This window comes from Echinops telfairi, unplaced genomic scaffold (assembly GCF_000313985.2).
Source record: "Echinops telfairi isolate 266 unplaced genomic scaffold, ASM31398v2 ScPeMD7_7461;HRSCAF=8499, whole genome shotgun sequence".
Lineage (NCBI taxonomy): Eukaryota > Metazoa > Chordata > Mammalia > Afrosoricida > Tenrecidae > Echinops > Echinops telfairi.
In genome coordinates, this window is record NW_022111361.1 from 1,292,105 (window position 1) to 1,315,863 (window position 23,759).

At 40.4% G+C, this 23,759-nt stretch overlaps 1 protein-coding gene across 1 annotated transcript in view; it reads right to left on the minus strand.

The window, feature by feature from the left end:
* Window positions 1–23,759, minus strand: part of MYO3A (myosin IIIA) — a 247,253-nt gene that overhangs the window by 119,125 nt on the left and 104,369 nt on the right. Inside the window, exons 9-15 of the mRNA XM_004716113.2 lie at window positions 22,446–22,545; window positions 19,793–19,909; window positions 12,662–12,766; window positions 12,475–12,558; window positions 8,793–8,995; window positions 553–651; window positions 353–467 (exon numbers count right to left, since the gene is read on the minus strand). Of these exons, the coding sequence (XP_004716170.1) occupies window positions 353–467; window positions 553–651; window positions 8,793–8,995; window positions 12,475–12,558; window positions 12,662–12,766; window positions 19,793–19,909; window positions 22,446–22,545 (823 nt within the window). The remainder of the gene's footprint in view (window positions 1–352; window positions 468–552; window positions 652–8,792; window positions 8,996–12,474; window positions 12,559–12,661; window positions 12,767–19,792; window positions 19,910–22,445; window positions 22,546–23,759) is intronic.

The following is a 23,759-nucleotide window of genomic DNA, read 5'->3' on the forward strand; positions in this document are numbered from 1 at the left end:
AAAAAGAGATTAAGAGCAAAATCAAATCTTATTAATGTGGGAGAAACATGAGGCTATCCACTCTTGGATAGAATTAAAGTCTCTGAAACTGTAATAAATGCACTAGAAGTTGGAATTAACTTGATTGAAGTAGTTTTGGGGTTATACTTAAAGGCCACTGTTTCCACATCTACAGAGCAAATATTATAATTCTTGCTATAACATAGAGTCATTCCAGTAAACACATGAGATGACCCATGTAAAATACTTAGTACAATGCCCAGCCCATATTAATACTCAATAAATGCTACGTCTTTGGATTTGTGATGACAACACATCTGTCATAAAGAAGATCCAAGTATGTCATGCTTACCTCCATTGTAAAGCCGATGACTTTGAAACACTGTTCTATTAACTCATATTGGGATTTATAAAAACGATTATTCATCATGTCCTGCACTGTCCTGAGGTGGTCATTTTGTAGGTACCTGAATTAAAAAAAATGAAAGGCAGGATAAAAATCTCAAATTCTGTGGAAAGAATAACTTATAAAAGTACATCTTGTTGGGCTACCTGGGAGGCTTATTTTCAGGTAACTTATAATGGGCTAGTTTCTTCTTTTCAGCCAAGCCAGCATAGACGTAGTAAAAAACATGAAAATTTTTTTCTCCACTGAAAAAGATAAGACATTTTCAGTAAGGTGGTTAGTTAGAATATTTATTATTTTAAAGTTATATATGACATAACTATTAAAAGAACAATTACAAAAGCCGTGAGCACCAATGTGGGCTCCCCTGAATAGTCGATTTAGACTTTCTATGTTGTTACTACTGTCCTAATTATCAACAACCATGATCACTAAATTCAGGCGCTTCATATGAATCATTTAACGAATGAATATCTGTGAGCCACCGCCAGCCATTGTTTTCAATATTACCCATAGGAGCAGGAGCAAAAGAGGCCAAAAATGCCGACCATTTTGGAGTTTACATGTTACTGGGAGCAGAGAGGAAGAGCAACACGTTGTGTATGTTGTATGACAGGAGGGTCTAAGTTCCAGGTACCGAACATACGCCCTCGGGGTCAGCCTACATTCCCTGTTCTACATACCCGGAAACTACAGCCCAACAGGGTTACCAATCTCAGCCAGGGCCACCGCGCTGGTGGACGAATTGGATTCAAATCAGTTTCCTCGTGACTTCCAAGTACACGTTTTGAACCCAAAGGTTTACATTGGCTTTCTCTAGTTCTCTCACTTGAGTGTGGAGAGATTCTTAACAGTCTCAACCCCCTGCCCCACGATTGTCTGCAGGACGTCTTTGCCAGACCCAGCACTCTGGAATGATTCAATTCAAGGAGTGTGGGTCCCAACAGCAGGCGTCTCTGGCTTTGGAAGAGCTGGAACGGCAGGCCCTCTTTCTCTCCCCTCTCCTGATGCTCTATTTTTGCTGCCGTGGGTTTCCAGAATGAAGCAAAACTTCTCTGGGGATCAGTCAGTTCTCAGCTGCAGCATCCTGCCCTGTGCTGCCTGTCTTCACTGACCCGTTCAGCCCAACTTGGTTGTCATTCTTGGAGACCCTGGTTGCTATTCGGGACACGCGAGGCTGCGTCTGATGGTGCGATTCCCCTTCTCATCCCTCACGACATGCCCCGTGCCCACCATGACCCTCCGTACGTCTGGGAATATCATCCCATTATTCCTAAACACAGATGGGCTGAGGTTGAAGCAGGAGAGGGTTCTTCCCCCAGTCGTAAAACTCATTATACCTGGGGCTTTGTTCTCTTCATTTCTTTTTACTTCCTTCCTCTTTCAGCTACTACAAGGCTCCTGGACATCACGGCCCTTTGGATGCTACCATCTTGCTGTTGTTAGCCTCCAGCGAACGGCAAGCCTGTGAACAACTCAGGGAAGTGCAGGCCAGTCCTTTACCAACACCACACATGATCGGTAGGTGGGAGCACTGTGACCAGTACGGTTTCATTGGCTGATTGTCAGCCTTTCTTACAAGTCCATTTTACTCTGGAAGCTAAAGTATCATTGCAAACCCATACTCTGGGGTGCACATGAAATACCTTGGCCAGAATTAAGCCAGGTCTCTCATATGGAAGGAAAGAATCGTACCACAGAACCACCAATACCCTGATGCTATCACAGGGCATGGTGCAGAAGGTACTAGATTGTTACTGAACAACCTTGCCCTTGTCATTCCTCCAGCTCTGCTCAGGGCTCTTCTCTCCCTTACCAGTCTCCCCAGCGGAGGACTCCAGGCATCTGCTAGCTTTTCCTGCTCTCTCTCTTTCATCATCCCTTTACAACCTGTGGTCGTCACCCATTGTGGTGTCAATGTAAGGAGTAAGACTGTAGGGGTGGAATCCAGGCTGTCAATCTGGAGATAGCCCATGGGACTTCCGTGTGGGCATGGCCTTCTCCTGAGAATTCTGGGAAATCTGGTACTTCCTCCTTGGAGGCAGAAGACACTGGTCTCTCTCTCTCTGCTACTTCCTGGGAGACATTGCAGAAGACACGCTACATGGACGCAACCAGACCTCAGAAGCCGGAGATGCGACAGAGAGACCCCTGCCAGCTCTGAGATGCTTACAGCGCCACTGGACCCAAAGACTTCCTACCCACTGGCTTGTGATCAGCCTGCATTTGGCTTCATTGCATGTGTTTTATGAGTCTGAAGAGGACTTTAAGGATGGGTATCAGACATATGGGCTAATATCGAACTTATGGACTTGATCTGGACTGGGTTGGGATGTTTTCTCAATGTTCAATTGCTCTTGTACATAAATCTCTTTCTTATACACATATGTGTGTCCATGGATTTGTTTTTCTAGTCTACCCAGACTAACACACAAACTTTAATCAGTAAGCTATGGGAGCCATTGAAAAACATTTCACTATAGGAATATCTATTTGGCAAAGGCAGCTTTTTCTAGCTAGAATAATGTTACTAAGCCAGGAGAGCTTTTATGATGTTTCAAAATGACATATTTTATTTGTTGTTGAAAATGTACACAGCAGAATACACAATCATTCAATAATTTTTAAGTGTAGGTTACAATTTTCACCTTGTACAATTTTACCTGAATTGCTCCTCCATATACCTACCTAACGTTGTAAATTGTTGCTGTCAATTTAGTCCCATATAGCTAGATGGTCCTTAAAAAGAGTACAATGCCCAAGGCAAACCTTTTTTAAATAATGTAAACTATTGTTTGGTTTAAAGAAGACTTCAGGGAGTAGTTTGGGTTTAAGGTTTAGAGATTATCTCAGGGCAATAATTTTGGGTGATTCATCTATGTTAAACAGCTCCAGAAAGTTAGATACCGTGTACGGAAATGTTGTCCTTAGTTCCCTTTCGCAGTGATTCAGTAAAAGATGTCTGGAGGTGGAGGGTATCAGTAGCTGATTTTGTACGTTTTAGCTTTGGTACAAGAAGATTACTAAGTGCTCCATCACACAATTCGTGTAAGCTGAAAATGCTGCTGCTTAGGTTTAATACATGGGCCACAACCACGTATTTAAGTCATTCTATTTATTCTGAAATGTAACAAACAAAATGTTTAATTTGAAGGCACAGGACTTGATAAAGTGATGAACAGATCTTTGTCTTTAACTCTTTTAGATTTTAAAGAAAAGGACACATTTTTGAACGGTAAACGTGTAAGTGCTATTGCTTTCATTCTGAACCGAGAGACTCCCCTGAGTTTGGGAGGGCAAAGTGCCACTAGGCTCTGAAAGGGAGCTCACATGTTTAGGAAATTCAAATCTTCCAGGTGTCTGGGTCACAGGTAATAAGGATTTGAGATAAATAGAAGAAGAAAACAGAGGTTATGTGGAACAGCTATGATACAGGGCAACGCTATACAACTTGACAACTATTTATACATGGAAAGTGAAAAGACAATCAGAGGTTTATGAAGTTATGTAAAAATACTGCTACAAAATCATAGAAATTTGATGAAACCCAAATACCAAAATGCGAAGTTATTGTTTCTCAGCTTAAGCTCCAACTAGGTCTGTACCCTTCTGCAAGTGGTGTTGGAATCTCTCAAACTCTCCTCAGGAATTCTGTGCTCTTTCATTTATACCACATCAAGATGGAAGCTCTCACATCACTGATGGCCTTTTCAATGTTCTTTGAGCTTTAGTACATCTACCTACTGACCTTCGGTGGGTCAACAATCCCAGTTAAAGGAAAAAGAACAAAAGGTACTTTCAAAGATTGCCTGCCTCTTGTATTCCTGGAGTTGTAATCAAATTTCTTCCCTTAAGAAGAGGGAGCACCATAACGGGCCATACAAGCTTACAGGACCAGGACCTCTTACATCAGAACCACTGGTGATAAGTGCAAGGGTTCAGCAGGTTGATCAACATCAGTTTCTGTTGATTCCAAACCATGGACGTTGCATGTCTGTCAGAGTAGAGCTGTGTCCCTCAGAAGTTTCAACGGGTGAGTTTCTGGAAGTAAATGGTCATGGCTTTCTTCTCTGGGTGGACTAGCACCTCCAACCTTGGCTTTTGTTAGCAGCAAAGTGTGTTAACCCTTTGCACCACCCACTGACACCCACAGCAAGTTAGCATATGGGATTCAAGGATTCTGACCCTATTCCAGTTGTGAAGCTTCTAATACTTCTTCATAGACTTCTAATGCCGCTCTCATTCTCTTTGCATAAAGGGCCCTTGGGCTCTCTTGTGAGTTTATCCACCCTGCGGCCTGGGAATCATCTATGCAGCCAAGGATTCCAGCACCCTCGCACCTGTAACAAAGCCATCACAAAGGTGAGGCTTAACCCATCTGCTACATCTTTCAGTAATAAGCCACGAGGCTTCGAAACCCAACTTTGCATTCTTAAGGCCATATGGGGTATTCCTTAAATAGTGCTACTAGTTAAATAATAAAAAAATTGTTTTGGTAATAGCTCCCTCGTCCTAGACTATTTCCTAGATATCCATGCTCCTTAATTTTCCTCCTCTGCCATCTATCTGTTCACTCTTAGCAGATGAACTAATTTCTTCATTGCCGGAGACACGGGAAGCCCTCAGTGGGTCAGAAAGCTCGGTGTGCAGGTCTGAAAGGCTCTCCAGTAGATTGTAGGCTGCTTGCTAACAAGGACATCGCCACATAGTAACACACAAGAACCCTTTCTCAGTTGAACAGATGGTTGGATAAACAGATACACATGGACAAACAAGGAGCTCCAGGGTCAGAAAGAGAGACCAGGCAAGCTCACCAGAAGTCCCTTCTTCCTTTTCTATGTGTACAGAATAAACAACAATATCCTTCTCAATGTATAACTATTAGAATGAAGAGCAATAATGGTATCAAATGCTAAGCACAGTGCCTGTCATACTGTAGCTGCTTAAGCAGTGCTATTTACTTCACAATAGATAACACTGTATCTGTCACTTCTTTTAATAGTTCCTATGAAGTCTATGAAAGTGCTGGGCATGCAATAAATGCTTAGTGAACTAAACTGCATTAAGAGCACCAAACTGTAGTTTGGAAATAAGTCTATTTTGTATTTATGAGAATTATCTAGCAATGACTTCAAGATGATCATTTTCTTCTTGAGCTTAAGCAGCCGCTCTTTAACATAGCTTCTTTAAAACCATCACCTGCATGTCGACAGAGGAGCTAGGTGGTGTCCTGGGTTATGTGCTGGGCTGCTAACAAGGTCATAAGTTTGAATCCACTAACACTTCCCTGGGAGTAGGAGGAAGCCTTCTCCTTCTGTAAAGACTTACAGCCTTGGAGATGAAAATGGGCACCCTATGCTGTCCGATAGGGTCACTAAGAGTCAGAAGTGACTTGATGGCAGTGAGTGTTTTAGATCATGCAGACAGAGATTTGATTTAGCCAAAGTTATAATATAGACCCACTATTGGAAAGGTAATATAGAAATACATGCATTCAAAGATTCTAATGCGAGAATATGAACAGTAGCAGGAAGAGTGGCAAAGAACTTACTCTTCTAAAAAAAGGGGTAAGTTCATTAAAAAAAAAAGATCTGCCCTGCTTCTCCACCCCCTTGGATGTTTTGTTTTGTGACCCAATGGCTAGCCCTACAGACTGCGATAGCTGAGCGACCATGTTACCTCTCACTTCTAGTTGGGTTCCACCAATAGGGTAGAATAGAAAGGGAAGGGACTGGAAGAAAAGAAAAGAGAGAGGTTGGGGTATTTATCATTTTCTCTCTTCCAAATAGTGTTGCATTCCTTTAAGGCGAGGGCTCTTGACAGTGACCCCTCTCCCAGGCTCTGTAGAGCTATTTCTTATCTTTGTCCTCCAGGCCTAGAAGTAATAATGGTTTATCACCCTTGATAGCCTGCAGGAGTTTCACTATCCATGACTGGTATTTATTGTCTACTCTTACAAATAGTCCTTTCAGTTAAACGCTTCTGAACTTGCTCTTGTCTCTGTAGGTCCTTCAGTCACATAGACTCTTTACATTTACAATGGAAAATATCCCTCTAAAATTCTTCTCTTCTGCAGCTAGTATGTTTATTTGCAATGATTACAAAATTTAAAAATTCAAATTTAATTTGAAAACATACAACTTTAAGTTTCTTAGAATTTTAAACTCTAGTTGCAATCAAGTAAAAGAAATTAAAAAAAATAGATGTAAGAAATGGAAAACTAATTTCTTTATAAGACATCTATCCTTAAGTTATAACTAATTTGTATTTCAACATGATTGTGAATATAGGATGCGGAATGCCTTTTTCCACCTTCCAATAAGCAATGCTGTAAAACTAGAATAGTTATCTTAGATCAGCTGGGAAAAAAGCTTGCTTAGTTCATAGTATGCCTTAAATATAATCCTGATTGCACCCTTTCGATAAATGAATACGATTATTTCTATGGTTACAAACGGAACAGTTAGGTAGCTAGCTTAGGGACAGGGAGGTTCCCCTCCTTTGGCTGCAAAGGCCCCCATGGAGGAGGCTGGAAAGACATCAGGCGATGACACCTATGAGGACCCCAAACCGAGCATGCGCATCTGAAACTGCTGAGCCAGGTGGGAGGTACACCTGGGTGCCAAACTCGGCCCAGGCTCAGGACATCACCCGCGTGTGGCTTAAACTTACAGAGTTCTTACTATACACTTTGTATTATTTATATTTTAATGACTATAAGGTTACGTGGAATTGTTATTTTTCATTTTAAAGACAGACAACTGAGGCACAGAGAACTTAAGTATGCTTGTTACAAATCCCACACCTAGAAAGTTACAGAACTAAGGTCCTATAAGTGTCTGTAAAGTTTAAATATATAACCGAAGATGGCTCCATGTATCATGGAACCAAGATTCCAAACCACCTTAGTCTAATAATCATTTCTTATATACTCAGGATTTAGTAACAAAGGATAGTTTTCTATACCAAGCGCTGAGCTCAGGAACTAAATTCCAGGCAACTTACATCGATAGTTTATTTATGAACTGTGTGATAGCAGGTTTGAAGGCACTCATACTAAGTAATCAAAGGAGCCCTGGTGGAGAAGTGGCTGTGGCGAGTTGGACTGCTATTTACAAAGTTAGCAGTTCAAAACCACCAGCAGTTTTGCAGGAGAAAATGAGGCTTTCTGGTCCCACCAAGTTTTACAGCCTTGGAATTCCATAGGCTTCCGGCGGCTATGAGGTGGAACTCACCCAACGGCAGCGGGCTTTGAATAAAACTAAATAACCACGGGCAACATCCACCAAGAACGCATTGTCCCGCGAGTTTATTGCATCCAACTGCACTGTGCTTAGCATACAACCGGGCTTCAAAGAGTTGAAGTCAAAAATGGAATAAAAAGTTATTGAAAATGTTGGTGCCTTCCGTATGAGAAAAACAAAAGATTCTAAGTTGCCATGTCTTCCCACCCCCTCAACCCCCACCCCCCAAATATAACCAACAAGGAAAACAAAATCAAATTGAGACTACAGTTTCCTTATATTCATCAGAATAGCCAAGGTGTTTTGGAATCATTAAGACGGGGGACAATCATTAAGACGGGGGACAAGCTACAAAATGTCAAAAGGAATGCAGTCAACCTATCTAACACTCAATCGTCAAATGTTACTAATGGCTTAAATCAGTCAGCAATAACAAGGGCACTGCAATAAAGCCTACTCCTGAATGTCTTATTTGGTTTTCTGCATATAAATATAGGAAGAACGGAATTGATATGAGAGTCTATACCAAGGGGCTTTACAAAAATCATGAAAAAATTGTCATCTTTCATTCATCCACCAACTTTGTGCAACCTCATTGTATCTTCAAGCATTCAAAGAATATATATCCCTGTTATTTCATATGAGTGTTATATATCCCGAGACAACAATCTCCCTTACTTTTGAACTCAACTCTAATTTATCTTGTTAATACCCTGATCATGAGCTTAGGTTTCCTATCTGCTATGATACTTAAAAAATTATTTAACTCCTTTGGTCCAAACCAGTTACCATACTTGGTTACAACTGAGAAACTGGAGGTTCAAACTCATTCACCGGTACCTCAGAAAAAGCCCATGTGATTTACTTCTAAAGCATCAGCCACTGAAAAATCAGTTGAGCACACTTACTCTGATGCACATGGGATCACCATGAGTTGGATTAACTTAGTAACAACTTTTTCTGTTTTCATTTTCCTACTGGATACAACATACTTGAGAGTAAGATAGTGCTCAGGGGTTCATTTGTAATATTTACTGCCTTGAACACAGTAGGCATCAACCAACTTTTGTTGAATGATTAGACATTTTATACTTCAAATAGAAGCATTACCTTGGCAAAGGAGAGATTTGACAGAAACTTACACAGCTTGGTGGGTAACTCGAGATTTCTCTAGAAGGTACTCAGAAATCTGCGCTCCCACTACAGCTCCAGAAGAGGTGAACTTCATTTCTAAGTATTTTCCAAATCTGCTGGAATTGTCATTGATAATCGTGCAAGCATTGCCAAAGGCTTCCACTAAATTGTTCACTTGTAAAATCTTCTCTTGAAGTGTTCTATTATTAGCCTAAAGAGAAAATATCAAGTAATATAGAAAGTATATATGAAAAATTCATTTTGTACAGGGAAAAAATAAACCTTCCCTCGATAAGTATTTTATATGAAAAAGCATGAGAGTGTATGTCTAGTATATTGTCAAATATTACAACCTAATTTTTTCCCCCTTTTTCATATATGCATTTACACACTTGCTTTCACAAAGAGGGCCAAAGAGATACTCAACACTTGTTTTTCACTCAAATATGCCTGGTTTATAAGCACACAGTTTAAAAGGGGTCTATCTAGACCGAGACACACTTCTGGCTTTGGTGTCCCTCCCCTACCTGTCCACACTTCCATCCAAATGCTCCCTAGAATCATTTCCTGCCTGTCCTCAGGAACTACTGAACCCAAAACGAAGCAAGTAAGGACACTCTGTGAATTCATAAGTAGAGGGAAAGACATGACCGTGAAAAAGGAGTGCAACTTGGAAGAGTGGACTGGAGCAGTGGAACCCGCGTCAAGTACCTTTTCTTTAGTGGTGGAAATGCACTCGGATAAGCAAGCTTCCAGTGAACCCCCCTGGCCACAGTCCAGGGATGGGAACAGGCTTGTTAAGATGCAGCGTGCATTGGAAAGTGGATTATTGCAGAGGCAGTTAGGTTACAATTTTAACACCTTATCATTTGATCTCTGGTTTTTGATCTATTTAAATTTTGTTCCAGTTTTTAATACTGTAATACGTAGGCTTATTGTGCCAACCTGGCCAATAGGAATAAGTGGAGTTAATCAGGTCACAGTTTGATTGGAGGGCAAAGAGATAAATGGCTTGGTAAGGCTTACTCCTCTTTCTCTTGCTCTCAGGTGATTGGACCAGCGTGTAGTTGCTTTAGCTAGTTCTCTGCCTCAGCTTGTGAGCTACACTATGTGTGGGACAAGCCAACTTGTGAATTCTGTCACTAGAGCTTGAGGTTCCTTCAAGACCAGCTCTGCCATGCTGCTGGTGGGTACATCGCTTGAGGCTGGTGGATCCTGTTATCTTGCATTGCTTGGCTGTGATATCCCATGTGGGTCTGCTTTGCTAAGCTCCTGAGCTGCTGACTGTTGGTGACTGGCCCTACTGTTTGTTGCCTGTGGGCAGACTCTGCCTGCATTGTCCCAGGGAAGACTCAACTGCCTGCTTCCTTGACCTTGGACTCTGCAGCCCTGTGGGTTGAAAGACTTTCCAGTATATTACGTGTTCCATGGAAGAGAGTTGAAATGAGCCCCTGTACTGCTGTCTGAACTAATTCGTTGTTATATTCCTTCGTGCTATATAAGCCGATTGTGTTAGTCTGGGTAGACTAGAGAAACAAATTCATAGACACTCATGTGTATAAGAAAGAGCTTTATAGACAAGAGCAATTGAATATTGAGAAAACATCCCAGCCCAGTCCAGATCAAGTCCATAAGTCTGATATTAGCCCATATGTCTGATACCAATCTATAAAGTCCTCTTCAGACTCACAAAACACATGCAATGACACTGAATACAGGAAGATCACATGCCAGTGGGTGGGAAGTCTTGTGGATCCAGTGGTGTTGTAAGCATCTTGGGGCTAGCAGGGGTCTCCACCTGGCTCCTCTAACTCCCAGGGCTCTGGCTGCATCAGCTTCATGTGACTTCTCATCAGAAATGTTTCACAGGGAATGAGTGTCTCGCCTCCAAAGAGCTATTTATCTCCTTAGTGTCTTCAAATGAGGTCATCAAGCTGCAACCTGATTGACAGGTAAACTCCATCCCTTCACTCTTCAGTCCCAAATTGACAACAGATTATGTAAACACCACACTGATCCATTATATCTCTCTCTCTACACACACACACACACACACACACACACACACACACACACACACGTTTCCCCGAAAGTAAGACATCCCCTGAAAATAAGACCTACTTACAGTTTTGCCTCTCACTGAAATATAAGGCATCCCCCGAAAATAAGACTTCCCTGAAAATAAGTCCCCCCGAAGCTACCATAACTCTGGACTCTGTACTGTAGCAGCGGGCGCCACAGTGCAGCCAGAGCAGACAGGAAGTGAGGGCTCTCTTTTAATAAACCAATAAACAATAAATGTATACTGTATTCTTCTTCATGGAAAAATAAAACATCCCCTGAAAATAAGACCTAGCGCATCCTTGGGAGCAAAAATTAATATGACACTGGCTTATTTTCGGGGAAACAGGGTATAATCATAAGTGTCCTGGTTTTGTTTCTCTAGAGAACCCTGCCTAACACAAATACTTTCTACTTTCGTTTCAGTTGAAGTACTTTTCTGTTTTATTTTTGTTGTTTTTTGGTATGTTTTCTGTATATGAAATCCAGGATAAGTAAATCTATAGAGATAGCAACTGGATTAATGCCTGTGAAAATTGGACATTGAATAGGAGGACTATAGAATAATAGATGCATTTGAATTGTGATACTGGAGAAGAATATCGAAAGTACCATAGACTGCTAAAAGGGAAAACGGATCTGAATTGAAAAGCAGTAAGGTCAAAGAGTGCTCATTAGAGGCAAAGATGCATGACTCTGTCGTACGTACTTTGGGCATACTGTCAGGAGACACCGTTCCTTCGAGCAGGACACCATGTGTGGTAAAGTGGAGCATGAGGGAGAAAGAGCAGTGCCCTCGAGGAAACGGACTGACACTGGTCTCAGGCATGGGCACAACTGTGAAGGTGGGGCGGGCAGTGCAGTGTTGCGTTCTGTCTTACACGGGGTCGCTAAGGGTGGGAGCCCCCGTGATGGCACCTAGCAACAACATTGAGTTCAACAACAGACACAACAAGATTTCGGCTGAGAATTTTCTTGGTAATTACAATTGCTCTATGTATCAATTTTTAAAGAGTTGACATCTTAAATGATGAAAAAGCTTTTAATTCATGAATGTGGCTTATCTCTGTTTATTTGGGTCTTCGGTTTCTCTTAATCACCTTCTGGTATCTGTTAATATAAGAATATTGTACATATTCTGTAAGATTTAGAACTAAGTGGTCATTATTTTTTGGTGGCAGCATAAATGGTACTTTTGACATTCAACTGGAAACAGAATTTAGTGTCAATTTCAAATTGATCATTGACTGTATATGTACCATTCCACGCTCACTGCCACTGGATCTATTACAACCCAGAGCAGCCTTAGAGGACAGGATAGAGCTGCCTTTGTGGGTTTCCAAGACTGTAACTCGTTACAGGAGTAGAACTGATTCCTTTGTTAGAGCAACAAAAGGAGAGAAAGCAAAGAAAGATTTCAGTAAATGCTTTGAGCCTCAAAACAGAGGAAAACCACATTCAGAAATCCTTCCATAATAAAATGGAGAAAAGTTAGAAGATCCTTAAAACAATATTTTCATAGTATTCTTATATTTTAAATTACAAGGGTGGTTTGCATTATTTCGACATATTATTAAATGTGGAGAATTTAGTGAGTTCTATAAGGACAAAGGAGAAAAGAAATGGTACCTTCCCAAGCACCGTCAGCTGCTGAACTAAAAGATGGGCACTTTCAGTCTTCCCAGCACCACTCTCCCCAGAAATAACGACGCACTGCACAGCAACAACAAAAGTGACTGTCAAAAGACTATCCGAGTAAGATTCAGTAGACACATGAGACGCTGAGAGAAATTTCTGAGATTGGGACTCTCCTTACCTGATCTGAATTATAAGTAACCATAGACTGGTATCCTAAGTCAGCCATTGCAAAAATGTGAGGAGGCTGGGCGGCTCTCTTGGCTCCCATATACATTTTGGAATGCTAAGAGTTAAAAACAACAATACGAGTTAAAACAACAATAACAACAACAACAACATTGAAGAGCTAATTTTTTCCCTTTTCTTTCTTTTTTTAATGATGTAAATCCTGGATTTTTCTTAGACATAGCTCCGATTTTTAAAACACAGCATAAATAAAAGTACAGTCTCACACTACCAACATACTATTTTAAGCATGCTATACAATAGAAACAAAAATGCACAAATCATACGCCAAAATGTAAAAAAAATGCTACAAATATTATATAACACGACATACTACAACAGCACTCTGGTGATGGAAAGTAAAAGAGTATTATACCAATTCTAAAGTTGATCATATGATTTCAAAATACTATTATCTCCTTAAATTGAAAGACACACAATAATAATTAGATAGCATCTTGTTGATTAATCCTTAAATATAATAGTTTATGGCATACAACGGGCCTTTAAAAGGGTCACTTAAGAATGCCATCCTCTTTTAATTCCATTTTTTCCTACAAACTTTTGAAACCATCTCATGTCATCAACTTCTTTCCTTTCATGCCATTCACCATATATTCTCTCACTTACATTTCCAAAGTCATAGAATAAATTGAAATAAATTTCATGATGACTTAGCACCTCTCAAACTTAAAAGGAGGTTCATAAATTTATCATTGTTTCTGTAAATTTTAAGTTGGCAGAGGATAAGAGAATCTGTTTGATTAAACAGGCAAAACAGGCTTCATATAATCTCAGAGTACTATTCTACATTTAAATCGTTACCTGTTCAATTATGGATTTGTATTCATGCATTCAGATTAATAAACATATGGTCTGATATTAATGAAGTCAATTAATGTGTCAACGGGTGTTTTACAACTCATAATAACTAGTTTTACGGCCATATGTAGATATCACACTTCTCATCTGTCACTTTGTCTCACTGTGGTGACTTGTGTGTTGCTGTGATATTGGGAGCTATGTGTCTAGAATTTCAGATATGAATATCATGATGAATAAGTTTCAAATGAATTTAGACTGGGAAGAAAGGTCTGGTGCTGTATTTCTAAGAATTTGACAAGCGAACAGCCTCTGAATGACAGAGAGCATTATCTGATAAAGCGCAGAAAGAGGAGCCCTTCGGTACAAAATGTGTTCAGAGTATGACTGGGAAGAGCTAATCTCTCAAAGCAGAGGTGAGCGTAATGACATGGATGGAGTTAAACTTCCCGATCTTCATTTTCTTCAGGGCATGATTCAAAAGAGAAGAAACAGATGTGAACATTCACTACTAATTGGAATGTGGAGTGTAGAAACTATGAGTCAAGGAAAATTAGAAATAATAAAAAATGAAATGGAATACATGAAGATCAACATCCTAGGAATTACTGGACTGAAGTGGACTGGCATTTATCATAAAAATCAGGTTATGATCTATGCTGCGAATATGAAATTTAAGAGGAAGGGCATCCCATGAATTGTTAAAAAAGCACTTCAGGAATCATATTGAAGTGCAATGGTGTCAGTGATAAGATAATACCCACGCACTTACAAAGAAGACCAATTAATAAGATTGTTATTCAACTTTACACATCAAAAACTAAGTGGGTTTTTTTTGGCTAAAGATGAAGAAATTGAAGATCTTTACTGAAGTTTTCAGTTAAACAACATACATTGATAATTAATGGTTGGAGAAAGTTATAAACAAGGATTGGTAGTTAGAAGTTACGACATTCATGATAGAAATCAAATCAGAGATTGTATGATAGAATTCTGAAAGACCAGCAACTCATTCATTGCAAATGCCATTTTTCAATCGCATAAATGGTGACGATGCACTAAAGAGCTAAAGTACGACCTTGAGTATATCCTATTTGAACTTAGAGAGCATTTCAAGAACATTTGATCCATAGAATGCTAGCGCCTGAAGACCAGATGATTTTTGGGATGGCATCCAGGATGTAATATGTGAAGAAAGGAAAAGATCTTTAAAAAGACAAAGTCGAAAGAAAAGACCAAAATGGATGTCACAAGGTGCTCTGAAACTTGCTCATAAACATAGAGAGTAGTGTGTGAGTCTGGGTACATTAGAGAAACAAATCCACAGAAACTCATATGCATAAGAGAGCGTTTAATATAAAGGGTAGGTGCACATCAAGAAAACATCCCAACCCAGTGCTGCCCAAGCCCACAAGTCCAACATTAACCCATATGTCCGACACCAATCCACAAAGTCCTCCTCCATCTCACAAAACACACGCAGTGATGCCGACTGCAGGAGGAAAACTTAATCAGTGAATGTGTAATCATCTCAGCGCTGGCAGGGTCTCCACATGTGCTACTGCTCCAGCACCCAGGGCTACATCGGGGTAGGTCCATGAGGCTTCTCCTCAAGGATGTCTTGCAGGAAGTGAGCCTTGCCTGCTGAAGCAGGGAACTGGCTAAGGCAGCTGCACCCTGGTCCGTCCATCAGAAACCAAGAGACCTGAGAACTAGAAAGGCGAGCCATCTATCTTTCCACCCCTCAGTGAATCCCACACGTGTTTACCGGCCACGCTGGCACAATAAACTTTAACTATCTCAAGCAGATAAAATGAATGGGGGGAAAGATGACTGACAAGAGCTGAACAGATTTCCAACACTGACTCAGAGGCAGGGTAAATTATGATAATGTGATACAAAGTCTTGGAATTAGAAAGCCAAACGAGAACACACTCAGCATGTCTTCAACTAAAGTAAGTGAGGAAAACTTCCAACCATGAAATGCAGTACTGGAGAATTCTATGAGCAAACAATTGAACAATGCAGGAAGCCTGAGAGAGAGCGACAGAGAGATGGAGAGAGCGAACACACAATGTCGCTGTACCATATGGTCAATGTTCAGAAAGTAACATATGAGAGAATTTAAAGTTTGTGAAAAACTTTATCTCTAAATTCCATTTTTCTATGAACTTTCTTCAGCCCTCTTGAATGATCAAGAGCTGATAGTACCAAAATAAGAATTCCAAGCTGCTCTGAAGGTATTGGTGAACAATAAAAGCCCAGGAATTGATGAAACACCAACTGAGATGTTACAACAAATGGTGTAACTTGGGAACCACTCATTTATGCAAAACATTTGGAAGATAGCTATCTGGCCAATCCTCTGGCAGAGATCCATATCTTTGCCCAATCCCAAAGAAAAGTGATCCAAGAGAAGCAAAAACTAGAGAAAAATACCACCAATAGCACATTAAAACTTTGCTGAAGAGCATTAAAAACTGGTTGCAGCTGTACTTCAATGTGCAACTGCCAGGAATTCAAGCCAGATTAAAGAGGAAGTGGAGTGAGGGATACGACTGCTGATGTCCGATGGATCCTTGTTGAAGCCAGGGAATAATGGAAAGATGTTTACCTATGCAAACACATTGGACTACGTGGATCATAATAAATGCAGCTAAAATGGAATAGAATGTGCATTCCTGAACACTTAATTTTACCTCTTCCTTGTCAATTTGGATGTCTTTTATTTCTCCCTCTTCCTTTGTAGTTCTAGCTAAGACTTACAGCAGAATATTGAATTGGAATTGAATCCTTGTTTGATTCTTTTTCTCTCCATTGAGGCTACTGTTGGCCACTGGTTTTCATTGTTTGTTTTAAATGTATGCTCTTAACTATGCTGAGGAATTTCCCTTCTACTCATATTTTGTGGAACAATTTTCAAAAAAAACACAATTGGTTTTCATATTGCATCAAATGTCTTCTCTGCACTGATTGATATGATCATGTGGTTCTTTTCCTATGTTTCATTTGTGTTGGACTATGTTAATTGTTTTTATAATATTGACCCATCTTTGTAGATCATGTATAGCTAAATATCCACTTGGTCACAATGCATTGTTTTGTTTATTTAGCTGTTGTATGATTTAATTGGCTAGCATTTTGTCGAGAATTTTTGCATCTATATTCATGAAGAAAATTGGTCTATAGTTGTGTTTTTTAGGGATGGTTTTGCATGACTTTGGTATCTAGGTTATTTAGGTGATTCATAAAAGGAATACAGGAGTATTCCACTCTTTTCTATATTCTCAAATTATTTGAGTAGAATTTGTGTCAGGACTTGCAGAATGCTTGGCCGATTTCACCAGTGAAGCATGTGGGCCTGGAATTGCACAGACAGAATGGAGGTGGTTATTCAACAGAACAAGGGACTGCTGCATGGTTTAAAATCAAGAAAGCTGTACAGCAAGGTTATATTCCTCCACAATCACTTTAATCTGTATGCTGAGCAGACACTCACAGCAGCTGAACTATTTGAAGAAGAATGCAGCTTTATGAATGGAAGAAGCCTCGTGAATGACCTGTGACCTGCACAGCAAACAATCCTGATTTTGGAAATGGAAGAGGACTGAAACACTGGATGATGAAGAGGGATCACAGGCAGAATGCTTTCTAGATGTGAGGATGGTGAGACTTCATCGCATGCGCTTTGGACATGTTATCAAGAAGCACCGCCCTCAAGAAGACCATCATGCGTGGTAAAGTCTAGGGTCAGTGACAAAGAAAAGGACCCTCAATGAGATGTGCTAACACATGTGCTGGCTGAACAACTGGCTGAAACACAGAAACCGCTGTGAGATAGCACAGAGCTGTGTGGTGTTTCCTTGTGAGACACAGGGTCACTATAGGCTTGAATCAACTGGACAGCATCTAACAACAAACTATATATTATGGAATCAGGTTTAGAAGAGTCATAATCTGCTATAAGAGGGGGTATCCCCCCCCCCACCCTCCACCAAAAAAAAAACCAGAAAAGTGCTCTGCTGGGCAGAGCTTGCATAGTCACATTTTCCCCTGCTAGGCGAGCATCCAGCAACTCACTTTGAGTTAGTGCACACAGTGGTGACGCCTAGGAAGATTCTCTCTGGTCACAGTGAATTTTTTTGTAAAAGCAGTTTCTCTCGAACCTTGTTTTTTGTGATGGTCAATTTAAGAGAATAGCATGTGGCAGTGAAATTTTGTTTCCTGCTCGGGAACAATGCTACAGAAACTGTGGTGGTGTTTAACACAGCTTACAAGGACAGCACAATGGGAAAAACTCTAGGGTATGAGTGGTTTTCTCATTTCAAAAAAGTTGAAATGTCAATTGATGACAAACCTCATTCTGGAAGTCCATCAACTTCCTGAAGTGGCAAAAATGTCAAGTCATAGTGCATTTGGAGTTCGTTCCACCAGATCACCCAGTTAACCCAACTTTCTATTTAGAGGCTCTAAAAGATTGTGTCATAGTGTACAACAAAAAGTCCTGATTTGTGGCAGATAGGGGACTGGTTTTGCCACCACAACAATGCACCTGCTCACTCAGGCATCTCAAGATTGGCTCTCCTGCCCCATGCAGCTACTCACCTGACCGACTCTGTCTGACTTCTTTTTGTTTCCATGAATAAAGAGGGACATGAAAGGACAGTGGGTTGAAGATGTAGAAAAGGTGAATTAAAAAACAATGAGGGAGGTGTCAGTCACCCAAACAGATATGTTTGAAAAATGTTTCAACAGTGGATTCACAGATATGACAAATGTATTAAGTGTAATGAAGAGTTCTTTGAAGGTGATAGTTATTTTGTAAAAAAAAAAAAATTAAATACAATATGTTGAAAAAACAATTTCGTTTTTTTTTTGCTGACACAACCTTGCTTGCTGAAAGCGAAGAGGATTTGAAGCACTAACTGATGAAGCTCAAAGACTACAACTCAATGCACAGAAAACTAAAACCCTCACAGTTGGATCAAAAAGGTCCATGATAGTAAGTGGAGAAAATATTCAAGTTGTCAAGGATTTAATTTTACTTGGGTCCACAATCAATGCCCATAGAAGTAGCAGTCAAGGAATCAAATGATGTTGCAATGGACAAGTTTGCTACGGAAGATTTCTTTAAAGTGTCAAAAAGCAAAGCTGTCACTTTTGAGAACTAAGGCACCCCCGACTAACGCCTGGCAGTTTCAGCCACGTCAAAGCATCTGAACGTGAAAGGATGAAGATGAATCGCCGTGTTCAGATTAGGGGGAAGCATCAGACTGTCAGAAGGAGAACAGGTCTGTGCTGGGAAAAGGACAGCTGGAACGCTCCATAGAGAGACTTTGTCTTGCTAACCTTAGACGTTTTACGTGGAAACATAAAACTTTGAAAAGGATCTCATATTTGGTCTAGCAGAGGCCCATCCAAAAAGAGGAAGCTCCTAAGTGAGATGGATTAACATGGGGGCTGCAACAATGGACTCACACGTAGCCGTAATTCAGAGGGTGGCCCCGATCGAGCGACATTCAGTCTGTTGTGTTTGCGGGTCTCTATGTGTCCGCACTGACTGGACATCACTTAAGACCAACAATTCACACACACACACACACACACGCACGCACGCACGCACACACACACACACACACGCACGTCAAATAGGAGCGAAACCAGAAAGATTATTTGTATTAGGTGTAAACACTTTCCCCAGAACAGATAATCAAAATGGTCATCAGTGTGAAGTTTTCTAATTGACTTCCCAAGGACAGTGTCACACTGAAGAGACTGACACCGAGGGAAGTTTCTGATGCACCCTACCAAATGCAACCAATCCCCGCCGGGCAAGTCTCACCCCGGAACCAGTAACGAGAAACTCTATTTGAGGGGATGCATTAATTATACATATGGCATGTGCTTGGTGATACAGTTTGTAATATAAACCAGCTAATAATAACTGAATGTAAGCTGATGTAGGCTGACATTTTGCCATACATTTTTTGGTGGGGGGGAAATTCAGTAGAAATGCAACCTCATCTAGCTTGATTTCATCTTCTAATTTTTCTTTGTGTAAATTATGTAATAAAATAATTAAACAAGTTGTTATAACTTCAAATTAAAATATATGTAATAAATATAATATACATAAATATATTAAAATATGTGTTATATAGATTATAAAATATATTATATATAATATACATAGTATATGTTCAAAGAATTGAATAGTATAATTCTTTACACAAAGTAAGAAAATATAAGCCATGCTACATACCTTTGTGGAATAAAGACCCAGATTCTGGAAAGGGTTGAGGGCAATCAGTATATCTCCCACGTAGATGTAGATCTGATCTCTCGAATAACACTTCTCCAGTTGCTCTGAGACTGTAGTCTATGCAAAACAATATAAAGTTTCTCACTTAAAAATGACGTGCTACACTAACGAAGGAAAGCGTAAGAAAACATCTGGAGTCTAGATAAGTAAAGGCAACAGACGAAGTGAACAGACAAAACTCGAGGAATCAGAGGGAAGGCCCAGGCCAAATCAAGGTGAGTCAACAACAAGGGACCGTTCCTGCCGTTTGCTTTGACACTCGGCTTTCAGAAGTAGATAAAAATTTCAAAAAGTAACTTTCATAGTTGATAAATCGTATGTGTACATGGAATCAACGACGAAATGTCAGACGTCACAAATGACGATCCACGCAAAATGATGATTGCTCATGACACAGGCGAGGAATATAAAGAACCTTGGGTTAGCAGAGTGACCCAATGCAACTGACAGGGAGCACACTAACCCCGTGAGATACATGGGTCAGCAGCATGCTTGTGAAACCTTTTATCGACCAGCTGAGGAATCCACACCACTGGAAATTTGATATATAAAGATTCATAAAGTGGCTAACAATCCCTGACTTACGGATGCTATTTAATTTCAAGGTTTTTGGTGTCTCCAGATATACAATTTTGAGGACGTGCTCAAGTTGTTTATGAAATCCTAAATTTACCAAATGACTACTTCTGTCCGGAATGTGTCTCTGGATTTGCTGAGCAAAATGTTCAGGCACGTGTCAGAAATAACAACCTGCTTTTCAGGCAAGGGAGAGAGCCCCAGTCCGTTTATGAAGGGGTCATTTGTTTCTCTAGTGATTTGATTATCTGAAATAAAGAGGGACCCCAGAGGCATTTAGTTACCTAGTGCTACCATGCCAGAAATAACACACTTCAATGGATGCCTTTAACTAACAGAAACTTTTCTCTCACAGCTAGAAGTCTGAACTCAGGACTTTCTCTATCTGACAGCTCTGGGAAGAGGAGCTTGTTAGCCTGGGTCCCCGAGTTGCTCATGAGAGGGACCGTGTTCACAGGACATGTTTCGCTCCTGGTCTTTCACGATGGTAGGAGGCCTCTCCCTCTCTGCCTGCTCCTCTCTCCTTTTTTATCTCTATTAAGATAAAAAGATACAGGCCACACACCTAAGGAAACTTCCTTTACAATGGATCAGGACTGTGACCTGGTTAAGGGTGTTGAATATTTCCCCTCCCTCCCCCCCCTCCCCTCCCTCATGAACCCTTGATAACTTATAAATTATTATAAATTTATAAAATAATATAAATTTTGTCATATCTTGCCCTGTCCGATGTCTCCCTTCACCCACTTTTCTGTTGTAAATTCCCCAGGGAGGAGGTCACATGTAGGTCCTTGCAATTGTTTCCCCCTTTCCAACCCATCCTTCCAGTATCACCACTCACACCACTGGTCCTGAAGGGATCATCCGCCCTGGGTTCCCTGTGTTTCCAGTTCCTATCTGGTCTAGCCAGATTTGTAAGGTAGGATTGGGATCATGATAGTGGGGGAGGAGGAAGCATTTAGGAACTAGAGGAAAGTTGTATGTTTCATCGTTGCTACATCGCACCCTGCCCGGCTCGTCTTCTCCCCGAGACCCTTCTGTAAGGGGACGGGGGGAGGACATAATTCTATCCACGACAAGGGGAAAGAAGAATGAGATGGTAATTCAGTGACCGAGATGTTTTAAATATTTCTGAGATCATTACTATTTTAAAATAAAATTTCCAAGTATAATTCAATGCCTTCAAACAGTGGTGAGGAACAGCCGGCCCTAGGGCTGTATAAGGCATGAGAAATCATACATGCCAGCTAACATCACAGACCTCACCAAAGCCAAGCAGTTCCAACACAGTAACCAAAAGACAAGCAGTTTTGTCACATTAACCAAAACACTGCCACTGCGTTGATTCTGACCCATTGCAATCCTAGGGGACATGGTAGAATACTGCCCCTGTGGGTTTCTAAGACTGTAACTCTTCTTGGGAGTAGAGAGCTTCGTCTTTCTTCTATCACATTAGAGGTTAGTTCATTAAATGATTGACCACTATGGCTCTAGGACGATGTTATAAATATCCAAATAGCCTGTGGCCGAAAAAAGATTGCCCACCACTGCCCTAAAAGAAAAGCTTTGTGAGAGCAGGGGCTTCCTGATCCTACAGAGGGCTCAGTGTCAACAGGAGGGCTCTTCCAGTCTCCTGGCCCCTGGATCCAGCTGAAGGAGACAGAAGGGAAAGGCGGCAGGGTTAGCGGAGGAGATTGGTTCTTGAACACAATAAATCTTCCCTTTGAGGCAAACAGAGACAATTCCATGCTGGTGGACACTCACATCTTTGTCGTCTGAATGTCGGAAACTTAATTAGAAAGGTAGAAAGGAAGTAAGAGTAGGGAGAGACCTGGAGGTTCGAATTGCAGGCATTGAAACTGAAGCTACAAGAGAGGCACTCAGGACTGTAAGGGGCAAAGAAAGAAGGAGAGTTACATTTGCTATTTGAAGAGTATATTCTTCCTCAGTCTTTGCCCACATTACTTTGGCAAATAATAATCTATCTATTTTCTAAGTTTAGTGATAAATTCCTTACTTCATCCAATGTTTCTAGAGTTGCTAAGTCATCCACATCCTTCACGCAGGAAATGAGGGGTCTACTGAAATGACCTTTCCTGGTGTGAACGCGTTCATGTCTGTGGAGGGAAGCAAAAGGGCAAATCCTTAGAGATTTCAGTACGTACAAGTGATCATACTACAGATAATTTTTAGATACATGTGAGACTGAAGATGACTTTAAAAAATTCAGTGATAAACATTCAGAAATACCCTGTTATATTTGATCACTGCTTGAATGTCTCCCAGTTCTTTTTGATACAGTAACCTTGTATTCTTTCCATCTTCCTTTGAGATGCCTGGCATCCTTCAATATTTTGCTTATAGAATCTTTAATATTGCAACTTGAGGCTTGAAGCCCCCCCTCCCCCCACTGCCATTTGTTCAGCTTCAGATACACTGAATGTATTCATCCTTTTTGGCTTTCTGTAGATCTCTGCATACTTCATTATGTCTTTACTTTGTCTTTTTGAGTTGCCCTTTGAAATTTTCGGTTCAACTCTTACTTCATCATTTCTTCCACTTGCTTTTGCTTTAGAGCAAGTTTCAAAGTCTGTCCTGGAATTCCCTCTGGTGTTCAATTTCTCTCCTGTCGGTTTCATGGCCTTTCCATGGCTTCGTGTGTCATGTTCCGAGTCATCCCACAACTGGTCAGATCTGCTGCCGTGTGTTCAATGGGGACAATCTATTCTTGAGCTCTATCCCGAACTCAGGGGGAATACAGTCAAGATCGTATTTTGACTTTTGTGGATTTAAAAAAATTTCTTCACGTTAAAAGTGAACTTACATATGAAAAACTGTTGGTCCGTTCCACAATAACAAGCTTCTCCACTGTCTCTTCGTACAGCTGTGGTCCTGGATGCTTATAAAAGGCTATAATTTCTAGTTTGGGCACATGTAAAATTTTTCTTAAATTTCCTCTGAATTCCAATATGCATTTTAATCTGTTATAAAATGTTCATTTTAAACATTTTAATTAGATTTTCAATTTTGTCTCAGATGGTGTTAGGTCATTGGTGGACAAGTAGTGGTGATTTAAAAAAAAATTGTTACTCAGCAAAATTTACTAAGAACACACAAAAAGCAATAGTGTGAATTTCCAGACCTCAAATGTATGCATACAATTGATTTTAGGTGGTAGGAAACTTATTACAAAGCGAAAAACAATTCAGCAACTTTCAGTAACGGCGCAAGGATCTTGATTTAGCGTAAAGGTTGAAGAAGTAGCTGAGATAAACACAATGGTTTGTTTAAACATTTACAGATGTGAAATTATTTGTTTTGAGGGGAGCTT